The following is a 13978-nucleotide window of genomic DNA, read 5'->3' as shown; positions in this document are numbered from 1 at the left end:
AGGAGAAGTCTTGGGGGAGATGCAGGAGTCATCAGAGGGAGATGGCACCTTGGAGGTGGGAAATGGAGAAATGTCACAGGGCGCCCCACAGCAGGGTCTTTGAAGTTGCCCCTTGACTCCTGTCTCAGTCATTTCCCCTGCGTGGGCTGCTATCTTGGCATGTGACTCTAGGTCCAGGCTGGGGTCTGCGGTGGGTTGTTGTTCTCTGGATTACTCTCCAGAATCTCAGCATGGCTTTCCTCCAAGGGGCTGTGTATTTCCGGTCCCCAAGCCCCATGGCTACAGGTACAACAGCAGCACTGGTACTGCCCAAAGAGTTGAGTGCCAGGAGGGTGCCAGGCCCAAGGGGAGGTCGATTCTCAAATGCCAACACTGAGAGGAGGAGTGCAGCAATGTATGGGCCCCAGCACAGCCCAAACAGTAGTGTTGCACCTGCCTGTGCCCTCGCCTGCCTCCAGGCTAGGGCCCGTGCCAGTGCTGAAGGGGCATCACGACACACTGCCCTCTCCAGGCGACAGATATCCTGGAGCTGGTGCCGGGCAGTGGCCAGCACCCGGGCAGAGAGGAGGGCGGCAGCCACCACAGAGGGTAAGAGAAGGCCATAAACTTCGAGGTAGAGATAAGGGGCAGGGAAGATGGCCTGGGATGTACAGTTGGCATCAGGTGCCCAGTGATTCCAGCCTAAGGCAGGCAGGCTGGCAAAGAGCAGGGGGGCCGTCCATGCCACCAACAGGGCCCAGCGGGTTCCTCTGGGAGGGCGGAGGGGCCTCAGAATGGCCAGATAGCGTTCACTGTGCACCAGAAGAAGGTTGGCGAGCAGAGAGAGGAAGGAGAAGTTGGGGGCAAGGTGGAGGAGAAGGCAGGGCCAGTAATCATGCCTACTCTGACTCCACAACCCTGGCAGTGTGGGTAGGGCCAGCCCTGTGAGTAGTCCGGCCATCAGCAGGCTTAGGAAGAAACAACCTGCAGGAGGGCTTCGGAGGCGGCGGTCCCGGGCAATTCCCACTGCCAAGAGTAGGTTGGCACCAACAATAAGGCCTGCCAGTGTGAGGGAGAACCAAAGCCCAACCTGGAGCATGGGGCCTGGCTTCTCCCTTGTGGTGTTAGATGCCATCACGGTGCCCAGGGATGGGGGCCCCTGGAGCAGTAGCTACAATTCCTGGGGAGGAGGAAGGGGCCACAGATTAGGTGTGAGGCATTAGTCTCTAATTCTGCTAGAGGGCTAGTTTCCTGAGTAAGGACATATTCCCCAACCATTTTTTCTATTCATTTACTGCCCATCAGGATAACTTCTGAGCCAGGAGAGGGGCTTGGGGCTTTGCTAATTCCTGTTAAAGTCAAGAAGGGACTGATAAGGAAGAAGCCTGAGTCAGGAAGATGAGCTCGGGGACCGGGGCTGTTCCTGGCACCCTCCCCCCTTGCTCCCCACGCTCCCAATGTGTCACAGATCATTGAGCAGCCTCCAGGTCGGACTTCCAGCCCATAAACCTGGCTCCACAATGTACTAGCAACGGGAACAACACAGGGCAGTCCCTGGGGAGGTGGGGGCCCGGAGGGGGAGAGAGAAGAGCAGCAGCCCCGTGGTTCCTGGGTGGAGACCTCAGGGCGGGAGTGGAGAAGTTGAATCTTCCTGATGTGGCCTGACATCCCCATCTGGGGCAGATTCACATGAGCCTGGGAGAGATGGTGCCTGCATCTTATTTCTGTTGTGTCTGACCAGATGGACTCCTCTCTCTGGACCTCAGACCTCCCACTTCTCCCTGATTCCATTTCCTGTGCTTTCTTCGGATGCTCTAGCCAGGCTGACCTCATCCTGGGAAAGCAGGGACCTTGCCATCCCCTCTCTGCCCAGGACGGAGAGTTCACAGCTTCTGTCAATAGGAGGGTAACTGCGTTGCTGGGAACAAAGTCAATAAAACTAGAGTTTCTATACTCCCCTCATTTCCTTTTTAAAATGGTCCCCTCCCTTTTCCTGTTCCCCCCTCAAGTCCATCAGAGAACCAGAAGTACCCCTAGTTAATGGATGGGCAGGCTGTTCTCCTGCTTCTCCCCATCCTGGTCCCCGTCTCACATCCACAGCTCAAACTTCTCCCATGTCTTCCCCTCCAGGGATTCCCTGTCTGGCCTGGGATCCGGGGGCCTTGTGGTGTTACGCACCCCAGTCTCCTTACAAGTATCCCACCCTTTTCTCTTTCTTTCCCACTCAGTCATCCAGGTCTGTTCCTACCCTTGCCTCAATTCCACCTTTGCTCCAAGCGTTCCCCCAATGAGGTCCCACAGAACACTCAGGGGCTCCCACCTTACGTTAAGGTGGAGAAGGGAGAGAAAGTATTCTGCTGGGTTCAAGTGAATCCACTGGAGAACACAGCCACAGCCTGGGCTGCCCTGGCTCCTGGTCTGATTTCTCTCCTCTCCATTAAATGCTACCCCACTGACCTCCCTTTATCCACTTCCTGCTCTCTCTCTCCCCCTTTTCCCCCCAAGGCAGCAGAAAGGATGGAGATTTATGTAATCTACAGCTGGAAAGGGAACAAGTTCAAACCTCAATTTACAGATAAGGAAAACGAGGCTGAAAGAAAGGAATCAGTTTGTTCAGATGGCAGAACGGGAATCTGAATCCTGTTCTTGTGACTTCGATTTCAGGCTACCTTCTAGCGTCAGTTTAGGGACTCCCCACAGATAGGCCCTATGCTGCTGTGTTGGAGGAAGGGGGGGGACCGGTGACAGTGACCTCTTCAGGATCTCATCTGGGATTTTGGGGTAGGTGTCATCTCTCCAGAGGAGTCTTGGGGAAGGAAAATGGATACTTACAAGCCTCAGCTGATTGGAGCTTTGAGTCCTGTTCTCCAGGCCCCAGGGTGCTGCCCTGGGCTCCATCTGGCTGCTGGTACCTTAATGAAGACAAACTGCTGCGTGCCTGCCGGCCTGACTGCCTGGGCTCAGGCTCTGGACTGTGCTCAGCTGCCTCCCAGGCCCCCACCATGGAAGGAGGGAGGGAAGGAAAGGTCCGCCCTTATGAGGCGGGGTGGGGGGTGGGTTCAAGGGAGGAGGCATTGGAGGCATTGGGGAAGGATCTGGCCTCTGGCTCACCCAGGGGGGTGAGGCGCCAAAGCAGCTGGTAGCTGTCCAAAACTGGGCAAACCTGTGAAGCAGGTGAATATCATTGTCCCTCCATCCCTGCTCAGGGTCCTCTCCATTCTCAGTGGCCTGGTTTCCAGCTCTTTCCTTTAGCACTCCAGGCTTGGACCTTTCTGGCCCTAGCTTATAGTATTAAAGCCTGTCTTCTCTCAGGGGACCTACCAGGTGAATGGTTAATTAAACAGATTAATTTCAGTCAGGAAAAGATAAGGTTTAATGTGTTAACTCTTCTCCTTACCCCCTCCCTCTGCCCCAATACATTTATTTCTTAGAATCAATATCTTAATCCAAAAGAGTGATGTGCAGAGATATTTGTGGAGTGGTGACTCTTACTGTCCTTTCTAGTCTTCTATGATGAGGTCTTTGGAGGCTAAGAGAGAGGGAGAGAAAAGGATCTAAAAAATTAGATCAGCCCCCATGACACAGACCAGGGTAAGGTCTACAACAGGAAAAGCAGGCTTGAAACCAGAGGAGGAGGGATAATAGTTGCCTACTTAGATCCTCACACTCATTCCATGAGTTAGGTAGTGAATGAAAATATATGATGATGCCCATTTTACAGATGAGACTGAAATGCTGAGAGGTTGTGACTTGTACAAGACTACACAACTATTAAGAATTAGAGCAGGAATTTGAATGCATGCTTCCCCAGAGCCAGGGTCTTTCACTGCACCAGTATTTTTCTGAAAGGAGATAGGAAAGTTATCTGATTTCTTTTCCTCTGTGCTGAGGGAGGGGTTGAGGCTGGATGAGACCCCTGAGAAGAGTCTTTTTAAATAAATGATAAAGAATTGTGTTAATCATTGGTAAGAGTTCTCCATAGGGTCTGGAGAGGCAGATAAGAGAGACAGGGGTCTGAAGAAAGTGGGAAACAGTTCCAAACATGAATTGGGAAAGAAGAAAATTCTCAGATCTTTACTTATTTTCTCGAGAGTCTGGTGGGTAGGAAGATTGTGGTTCTTAAGAGATGTTCTTTATACTCTCCCATCACTGGATTAGGAAGAAGATGATCCTGGGAAAGTCTCGAATTTAGATGTGGCTCTGGAGAGAAATGTAGGGTATAGGGCTCTTGGATCCCAGGGATAAACAGACCTCCCTCTATTTCCAGCCTTGGCCTCTATCCTGCTGGGACTCAGGATGTCTGCATTTCTTCTCTGCTGTTTAAACATTGTGTGGAGGGTGATGTGGAAACACATCTGACTCAGGGTGCTCCGAGCCAGCCAACATGCTTGGGTTCTGTTCTGGTCTTTGTCCTTCCAGACTCTTGACTGGTCATCTACATGATTCAAGTCTCATCCTCTTATATCTTCTGGAACTGGCTCACCCACCCTTCTCCTGCTGGAAGGACCACACATAGTGGGTTGGTTAAGCTGCTTTCCTAGATGCCAACCTTTCGCCCTTTAGCTTCTCCCTGGTTCCCTCCCAAAGTTAGCTGTCTAGCTGATAGCTGCCAGGGCCTCTATTCCAGACCCAGGTCTTTTGCTTTCTTCTTTGATAATCTCTTTTCATTTTCCTAAATATTTAAATTCCTCTGAGCCATCTGGTTAAGCTTGGGGACTGACTGGGATGTGCTGATGTAATCAATATTGACCATGAAGGACTCTCCCAAGGATTCTGGTTGACGCACATCTCTTAACACAAGAAGAAGTCTAGGGGGAGGGTTGTTGGGCAAAAACTTTTCTGTTCATTAGGCAGTTACTGGCTACTCTTCTCGCTTTATTGTTATGGGAGAAAACACTCTTATAGGGTTCCTGAAGGGAAGAGGAGAGGAAAACATGAAATTCTAGGAGGTCAAGGAGAGGCAGAAGGAAGTAGACATCCATGCCTGTCTGAAAGATTGAGAACATCAAAGGGAATGAGGTTCTTCTGAGAGATGACTTAGGGGAGTAGCGCCCAGAATACCCATAGCTGACATTTCACAAGGCTAAGGTTAGGACTTCATCATTCCCCAATAGATAAATGGTCAAATGATATGAACAAACAATTCTCAAATGGTAAGTTATGAAATATTCACAACCACATGGGAGGATGCTCCAAATGACTAATTAAAGAGGAATGCACATCAAAACAACCCTGAGGTTTCCCCTCACACCCTGCAAACTGGCAAAAATGACAAAAATATGGAAACAGTCAATGCTGGAGGGGTTGTAAGACAGGCACACTAATACATTATTGATTTTGGAAAGCAATTTAGAATTATGCAAAGTGCCTAAAATGCCATACCCTTCAAACCAGACGTTCCATTCCTGGGCTTATATCCCAAGGAAGCCATGAACAAGAAGGTCCCCATGTAATTCAAAATATAACAGCACTTTCTGCAATAGTTAGGAATTGTAAACAGAGTAGATGCCCATCATTTGGGGGAATGGTTATATAAATATATATTTGTGGTACAGGAATGTAATAGAATGCTACTGTGCCGTAAGAAATGATGTGTGATTACAGAAAGGCATGGAAGAAACTATATGAACTGATGCAGAGTGAAGGAAACAGAACCAAGAAAATAATACACTCAGTAACTACAACAATGTAAATAGAAAAAACAACTTTAAAAAATTAGAAAATCAAAAGTAAACGTAACAAAATTAGAGATCAAGCAGGTCTCACATGAAGAGATATGGAAAGACACCTTCAACCTACCCTTGGTGAACGTGTGAGGTTCACAGGTGTTATAGATGGCATTTTTTTTTCTTCTGGGATAAGATAGTAACGATAACAGACAATTTTTTAAAAACATTGCATGTTTTCAGACTTTTTCTAATGTATCGATCAGTTGTGCTGCCTTTTTTTCTCCCTAAAAATACTATCTTTCATGTGGGATGGTCTGGGGGAGAATACTTGGGTAACTTTAGTGATTTAAAGAATACAAAATATCAATAAAAACTTTTTTTAAAAAGATAGGGTTTTAAAATTTGCAAAGCAATTTTTTTTTTTGCATTAGCTCATTTGGACTTCACAACAAACTTGTAATTTATATGAGAGGTATTATTATCCCTCATTTTACAGATAAGGAACAGGCTCTGAGAAGCTGTGACTTGCCCATAGTCAATCATTTATTAAGTACCTAATATATGCCAGGCATTGAGGATGCAAAGACAAAATGAAACAGTCTCTACCCCCCAGGAGGTAACATTATACCAGGGAAAGCAACATATACATCACTAAGTCTATATAAGAGGTATACAAAAATAAATACAAGGTAATTTTGGAAGGGAGGGCACTAAGAACTGGGGTGGGGGTGGTGAGGTGGAATGGAAGTTAAGAAAGTTAAGAAAGGCTTCAGATAGAAGGAGATAAGGAATTCTAAGAGGCAGGTCAGGAGGGAGAGCATTCTAGGCAATTGGTATGAAGACAGGGAGATGGGAGATGGGCATCACATGGGAGAAACAGATGGAAGGCCAATTTTACCATGATGTGGGAACAAAAATGTAGAAAGACAGGAGAGATCAGGTAGGGGCACACTGTGAAGGGCTTTCAGTGCCAAAGAGAGGAATTTATATTTTTTTGGTGGAGGCAATAAGGAATCATTAGAATTTATTGAACCAGGGAATGACAAGTTTCCAAATTTAACATTCTACTGCTCTGCCTCTCGAGAAAAGCTTCCTGAGTTTGAGCAGGATAGATTTTGATTCATTCTTAGTGGTTTGAGACCAAGCCTGACTGAAGCTTTCTGGGGAGGTAAAGTAGGGGGTGGGATAGCACTAGAAAACTGCAAAGGTTTAATAAGCCCCAGAAGGGGGCAGTGTTGTCCTAAACTATCTGCTTAATCTTTTTTCAAAGTTTCAGTTTAGGAAAAGGCAAAGTTGCTGCTGCCTTTGGTGAGGAAGACCAGGGTTTGAATGCTACCGGCCATGTGAACCTGAGCAAATCCCATAATCTCTCTATGCTCTAAATTGCAGACTAGATCTTGCTGCCTGGCACTGGCAGAAGAAATTGTTCCCTGGCAATTTGTAGTATCAGTGAAATCACTGGTCCTCTCCCTATCCCAAATTAGCCAAGAAAGGTCAAAAACCAACTCTTCCAGATTAAACAGTTTGCAAAGATCCCTGAAAACGACTTTTAAAAAATCCATGCAGAAAATGATCCCCACTAGTGGTAGAGACTGACTTTTTGGGGTAGCTAGGTGGCACAGTGGATAGAGTGCTCTGCCTTAGAGTCAAGAGTACCTGAGTTCTAATCTGACCTCAGACACCTACTAGCTGTGTGATCCTTGGCAAGTCACTTAACTTCAAGGGAGAGGGAGACTAAACCTAGGACTTTGTGGTTCTTGGAAAGGAATGCTGAAAACTCTGACTGGGGGGTGGTGGTCGTGCAAAAGTCACAGGCTGTGCATAAACACACATATTGCTTACTGTCAGTAAGACTGCCTATTATATTCCTCTATGCTCAGTTTCATTTCATATGACAACCATTTTTCAATCACTGACTGCAGAGCACTTAGACAGTGAGAATGTGATTCAGTATACTTTGGACAGAGCATCGAATATGGAATCACAGGAGCTTGTTTCAAATATTGCCCCTTCCTACTTGTGTGACCTTGGTGAGTAAATCAAGCACTGGACTTGGAGTCAGGAAGACCTGAGTTCAAATATGACTTCAGATATTTTAACTGTGCCTTTGTTTTCTCACCTATAAAATGTGGATAACAAGAGCACCTCCATCCCAAGGCTGTTGTAAATGAGGTAATATTTGTACAGCACTTTGCAAACCTTAAAGCACTATATAATACTAGCTATTAGCTAAACCACTTAAGCTCTCTGAGTCTCTTTCCTCATCTGTCAAACGATGAGGTTGAATGAGGTCTTCTAAGGTCTCTTACATACAAGAACTATAATTTTATGTTTTATGATTGTATGCCTATAACATAAGATATTGTTCCTATCCTCAAAGAACTTATTGTTGTCCATCATTGTTCCTGACTCTTGGTGACCCTGGGGACCATAGCACTACAGGCTGCTGTCCATGGTGTTTTGTTGGCAAAGATACTGGAATGGTTTTGCCATTTCCATCTCCAGTGAATTACCTTTGACCAGAACTCTCCACTATGGCTTGTTTGTCTTGGGTAACCCTGCTCCTAGTTTCACTGAGCTATGCTAAGCCCCTTTGCCATGACAAGGCGGTGTTTCAAGAACTTACAGCTTGGTAAAGTGGATGTGATACAACAAAACTCAACTTTTCAAGCATGTATTTAGCACCTGTGTGGTTCATAAATGTTTATTGATTGATTGCCTGTGTGCACAGCTGGGTGCTAGGTAAGATAGGGCTTTAGAAAAAGAAGAGCCCTGCCTGCATGAAATTCCCAGTCATACGAATGAAAGAGGCAATGTAAAACATTTATTAAAATGTTTACTATGTGCAAGGCAGTGTAAACATGTATATAGAATGATATACTATATTACATGATGTATGTTAGAGAGGTCCTAATCAAAATGCTATGAGAAATCCTAGGTCTGAGAGGTCAACACTATTATCAGAATCAGCAAAGGCTTCTTAGACAAGTCTGTATTTTGAATTCTGCTTTAAAGGATTGATGAAAATTCAACAGCTGGAGAGGAGGAGGACTAACAACTAAAAATCAATCAGAATGCTTTGGAGAATGGTTCTGTTGCCAAGGTTAGAACCCAGTCTAAGTAATAATGATAATGATGATGATAATCTATCACACCTACTGTGTGCCAGGCACCGGGCTAAGTATTTTACAAGTATCATGTCATTTTATCCTCACAGTTCTGAGTTATCATCTCCATTTTGCAGATGAAGAAATGGAGGTAGACAAAAGTTAGGTGACTTGATCAGGGAAACACAACTAGATAGTGTCTGAGCCCAAATTTGAACTCAGGTCTTCCTGACTCCAGGCCCAGCACACCACTGCTCTATCTAAAAGAGGTGAAAAGTGAAAAATCCTGTCAGTTAGTTGCTAAGTGCCCAGTTTGATGCCCACCTAGGTCCCCCTAGCTGCTAGGGACTTCCCCTTTAAGGTTACACTGTATTTATTTTATATGCATCTTATAAATAATGATATATGAACATGTCTCTTCAGAATGTAAGTGCCTTAAGACTGGAATTAGCCCTAGAGTAGGTACGATGCTTAGCATATATTAGGTACTTTATAAATTAACGATCTGGGAAACTTTCTAATAGTTGTTTTGGCTCAGGGAGAGGGAGGGATGCTAGCAAAGTGACAGAAATGGGGAAGCACAGGATATTTTTCTTCCTCCTTCCCTTCTTCCTCTTCCTTCCTTCCTTCCTTCCCTCTTCTCCTCCTCCTTTCCCACCTCCTTCTCCTCCTCTTCCTTCTTCTCCCTGTCCCTCCCCCTCCTTTAGTACAGTGCCTGTCATATAATCAACATTGTTCATTGAATTGAATTGAATAGGTAGGAGCATAAGAGCAGGAAAAAGAATACAATTTAAGCACATAGATTTAAAGCTGGAAGGGAACCTAGAGGTCACCTAATCAACCCCTCTCATTTACAGATGAGAAACTGAGATCCAAAGACATTAAGTTAACCTGCCCAATGGGATATCCTCTGAGTCAAAGCCAGCATTCTTTCCACTACATCGCATTTCCTTCCAATCTGAAGTGCTACAGCTGAAAACATTTGGATTAAATATTTGTAGTAATAGTAGAATATCCTGTCTTTACAGTTTACAAAGCACTTTGGGCAGCTAGGTGGTACAGTGGATAGAGCACCAATGCAGGAGTCAGGAGGACCTGAGTTCAAATCTCACCTCAGACACTTGACACTCTCTAGCTGTGTGATCTTGGGCAAGTCACTTAACCCCAATTGCCTCATCCTGGGCTATCTCCAGTCATCCTGATGAATATCTGGTCACTGGATCCAGATGGCTCTGGAGGAGAAGTGAGGCTGGTGACCTTGCACAGCCCTCCCTCACTCAAAAACAAAGTCAAGAGCAAGTCATGTCATCATTTCCCTGATGGCATCGTCTTCTTCAGCAACGAAGGACGAACACACAAAGCACTTTATATAGTTTATAAATATTTTGACTTCCATAATTCCATTCAGTCTTCATAATCTCACTCCCCCCGTCCTCATAAGCAAGACAGAGATTATCAAATGAGGAAATAGAGACTGGGAAAGGAAGTCAATTGATTTCCACTGTCTGATAACAAATAGATACTAAGTGGCACAACCAGGGTTTGAACCTTATCCTTTGGACTCCAAGAGATCAGTATTCTTGTTACTATACCAAGTTGCCTTTCATATGGGTTTAAACAATCATTTGCTTTTGTGTCTGTCTTCTAATTGTTACCAGTTCAAACCAGTATAAAAGAGTTTATATGAGTTCAAACCAGTATAAACCACAAAGTATAAACCAGTTCAGTTCAAACCACTATAAACCAAATCAGTATAAATTGAACCAGTATAGGCCAGTTCAAACCAGTATAAAACAGGAATACATACACATATAAATGGTTTATCATATTCTTTTATGCTGGTTTGAACTGGATTAAGCTGGCTTGTGCTTTTTTTGAACTGGTTTAAACTGATTTGAATTGGATTCCATTGGTTTGAACTATTTTATAAATTTTTTATATTTCCTTATCTGTGTATTTGTTATTTTCCTCCAGTAGAACATAAACTTCATGAGAGCAGGGACTGTTTTGTTTTTATTTTTGTATTCCCAGTGTCTAGCACTAGCCACATACGTGGCTTTTAATAAATGCTTGGTGACATGAAATTTATTGAAATGTTGGATTGACTTTTTAAAAATCTTTTTATTTTTAGTTTTCAATATTCAATTTTATAAGATTTTGAGTTCCAAATTTTCAAAAAAAATCAGAAAAGGGAAAAAACGAGAAAGGAAAAATAAAAACAAAAAAAGAGAGACGCTAGCTGAAATCAGGTGACCTCACTCTTAGGGAAGGAGACTTGTCATGGAGGTGAGAGCTTGGTTGGGGGGTGCAAGGAAGAAGACTTGGAAACAATCACTAAGGGGAATGAGGAAGGGAGCTCATGATCTAATCTATGCAGAAACACAACTTAACAAATTCAGCAGATGTTCATTAATTGGCTACTATGTGCCAAGCAATGTGTTAAGTAGTGGATGGTGAAAAACCCAAACAAAAATAGCCGCTGACTTTACTGGGAGATAATAGTGGAACGCTATCTCATAAACACAGACAGCTTCTGTAGTTGAGAGGTACCACTCTGGGCTGGACCTTTGTCTGAAGGGAGGGGCTCCACTGGTCTGATTTCAAGACACTGAAGAGGCCTTTCCCATTCCCCCAGCTGTCAATTCCCCCTCCTTGAAGTCAAATTATCAACCACCTTATAGATGAAGAAACCTAGGACCAGAGTTTAAATGCCTTGCCTAATGCCATACAGGTAAACCAGTGAGCTTGCTGGTATATTCGACCTCTGCCTCTGAGTTAAAGTCCACTGGCTCCAAATCCGGCCTCTTTTCCACTGAACCATATTCTTTAAATTTACACATCCCCAAACAGGATTCCCCCCTTCCCCCATAGAATGCAAATGCTCTCTGAGGGCAGGGACTAGTTCCTTTGTGGTTTTGCATCCCCAAACTTAGCACAGTGCCTTACACTTATTACTCACTTAACCAGCATCTGCTGAATTGAATTTTTTATTGGATATAAATCTTTGTTTTCTTAGAATTGTGAAAAAGTGGGTCTCAATCTTCTTCTTTGTTCATGTAATTCATTGTTACTTTGGCTTTTTGGTAAGGAAAAGCCAGATAATGGCCCACTTTTTCTGTTATTCCCCCTCTTTAGTCAGGTGGGTCTGGCCCCTTTCCTTCTCTCTCGTTTCCTGATCTCAGGCTTCAGATGCTCCTAAACCCAGAGTAATTCATAGTGTGTTGCCTTCAGAGGCCTGGTTTTTAACCAGAGAATGAACAGGAGGGCTAGAACGGCATTAGAACATTTTGAGTGCTCCTGTTAGCTCTTAGATAGAGCCTAAATTGCTAGCTCTTTGATGGTGTTTCTTAAGTCTTCTCCGTCTTCCTGCCTTCTCCTGGTAGGTCTCCTGGTTGTCTCTGGACACAGCCAGGTGCTCAGGACAGCACAGGTAGGGAGCAAGGGCTAATAGGCCCCCTCCAGGAGTTCTGGACTGAGAGGTGAGCCACTTTAAAAAGGGTTACAGAATCTCAGCACCCTCACAGCCACCCTCCACCAGCCCACTGTTGTATGTAGATGGCATAGGAAAAGACCATATTAATTTTTCTTTTTCCCAGGATGAGTAGTGATAACTGACTAAAAACTCTCTTTTCCATTGTGGACCTGGCACTTGAAGCCTAACTGACCAACCCAAACATTCCGTTTACCTCTGCATGATCAATTCCTTCAGATAAAGACAAGATTCAATAATGTCAGGGTTTACACTAGCTATTCCAACAATGATTTAGTCAAGGCACTTAAATAAATATTTTTAGTTTTCAACATTCATTTCCACAAGATTTTGAGTTCCAATTTTTCTCCCCATCTCTTTCCTCCCCCCACCCCAAGACAGCATGCATTCTGATTACTCCTTCCCCCAATCTGCCCTCCTATCACACCCCTCCCTTCTCTTATCCCCATCTCCTCTATTTTCTTGTGGGGTAAGATAGATTTCTATACCCCATTACTTCTATTTCTTATTTTCCAGTTGCATGTAAAAACAATTTTTAACATTCGTTTTTAAAACTTTGAGTTCCAACTTCTCTCCCTTCCTCCCTCCACACCCATCCCCACTGAGAAGGTAAGTAATTCAATATAGGTTATACATGGGAAGTTATGCAAAAGACTTCCATAAAAGTCATCGTGTAAAAGACTATTATTTCCCTCCATCCTAAACTGCCCATTTATTCTATTCTCTTTTGACCTTGTCTTTCCCCAAAAAAGTATTTACTTCTAACTACTCCCTCCTCCCATTTGCCCTCCCTTCTATCATCCCCCCCACCCACTTGTCCCCTTCTCCCCTACTTTCCTGTAGTGTAAGACAGATTTTCATACCAAATTTACTGAGCAGGTTATTCCCTCCTTAAGCCAAATGTGAAGAGAGCAAGCTTCACTTTTTCCCTCTCACCTCTTCCCTTTTCTCCTCTATTGAAAAAGATTTTTCTTGCTTCTTTTATAAGAGATAATTTCTCCCATTCCATCTCTCTTTCTCCTCCCAATATATTCCTTTCTCACCTCTAAATTTTATTTTTAGATATCACCCCTTCCTATTCAACTCACCCTGTACCCTCTGTCTATATGGATATAATCCCTCCAACTACCCAAATACTGAGGCATCTCAAGAGTTACAAATATTATCCTTCCATGTAGGAATGTAAACAGTTCAACTTTACTAAGTCCCTTCTGATTTCTCTTTCCTGTTTACCTTTTCATGCTTCTCTTATTCTTGTGTTTGAAAGTTAAATTTTCTGCTCAGCTCTGGTCTTTTCATCAAGAATGCTTGAAAGTCTTCTATTTTATTGAATGACCATTTTTTTCTTTGAAGTATCATACTCAGTCAAGGCACTTTTAGAACACGTTTTTGTCTTTGCCTAAGGATAAAAACTGTCTAAAACTGATGCCCTCAAGCATATGATCATCACATGCCACTCCCCTACTTGATAAATTCTAATGATTTACTATTGCCTCTACAAAAAAATAAAAAACCCTTCCCAGCCTGGCCTTACCTGATCTCTCCTGTCTCATTCTAAGTTATTCCTGCTCTTCACATGTTAAAAGGAACAATCAGTGGGGAGAATCAGCCAGTGCCTCCTCCATTCTGGGGTGACAAAAGTTTTGGACTTTCTCTGAGCTGTCTCTACCCCCACCCATTTTCTCATTTCCCACTACACTTCAGGTTTGTCTAAGTTCTGGTTAACTTCATTG

General features: G+C 44.1%; 1 protein-coding gene and 1 long non-coding RNA gene across 2 annotated transcripts; one reads left to right on the top strand and one right to left on the bottom strand.

Moving 5' to 3' along the window:
* Positions 1-15: 15 nt before the first annotated feature.
* On the bottom strand, positions 16-2923 carry GPBAR1 (G protein-coupled bile acid receptor 1). Its single transcript, XM_072617761.1, has 2 exons — positions 2812-2923; positions 16-1159 (listed from the first exon to the last, which is right to left on the bottom strand). The coding sequence occupies exon 2, from the start codon at positions 1112-1114 to the stop codon at positions 125-127; it is 990 nt and encodes a 329-aa protein (XP_072473862.1). The 5' UTR covers positions 1115-1159; positions 2812-2923; the 3' UTR covers positions 16-124.
* On the top strand, positions 1385-1934 carry LOC140509816 (uncharacterized). Its single transcript, XR_011968931.1, has 2 exons — positions 1385-1466; positions 1721-1934. It is a non-coding gene; the product is annotated as an uncharacterized lncRNA (long non-coding RNA).
* Positions 2924-13978: the final 11055 nt, after the last annotated feature.

The sequence above is a fragment of the Notamacropus eugenii genome, chromosome 6, assembly GCF_028372415.1.
Source record: "Notamacropus eugenii isolate mMacEug1 chromosome 6, mMacEug1.pri_v2, whole genome shotgun sequence".
Taxonomy (NCBI): Eukaryota; Metazoa; Chordata; class Mammalia; order Diprotodontia; family Macropodidae; genus Notamacropus; species Notamacropus eugenii.
The sequence above is the reverse complement of the archived record's forward strand: the minus strand, read 5'-3'. Positions and strand labels throughout refer to the sequence as shown.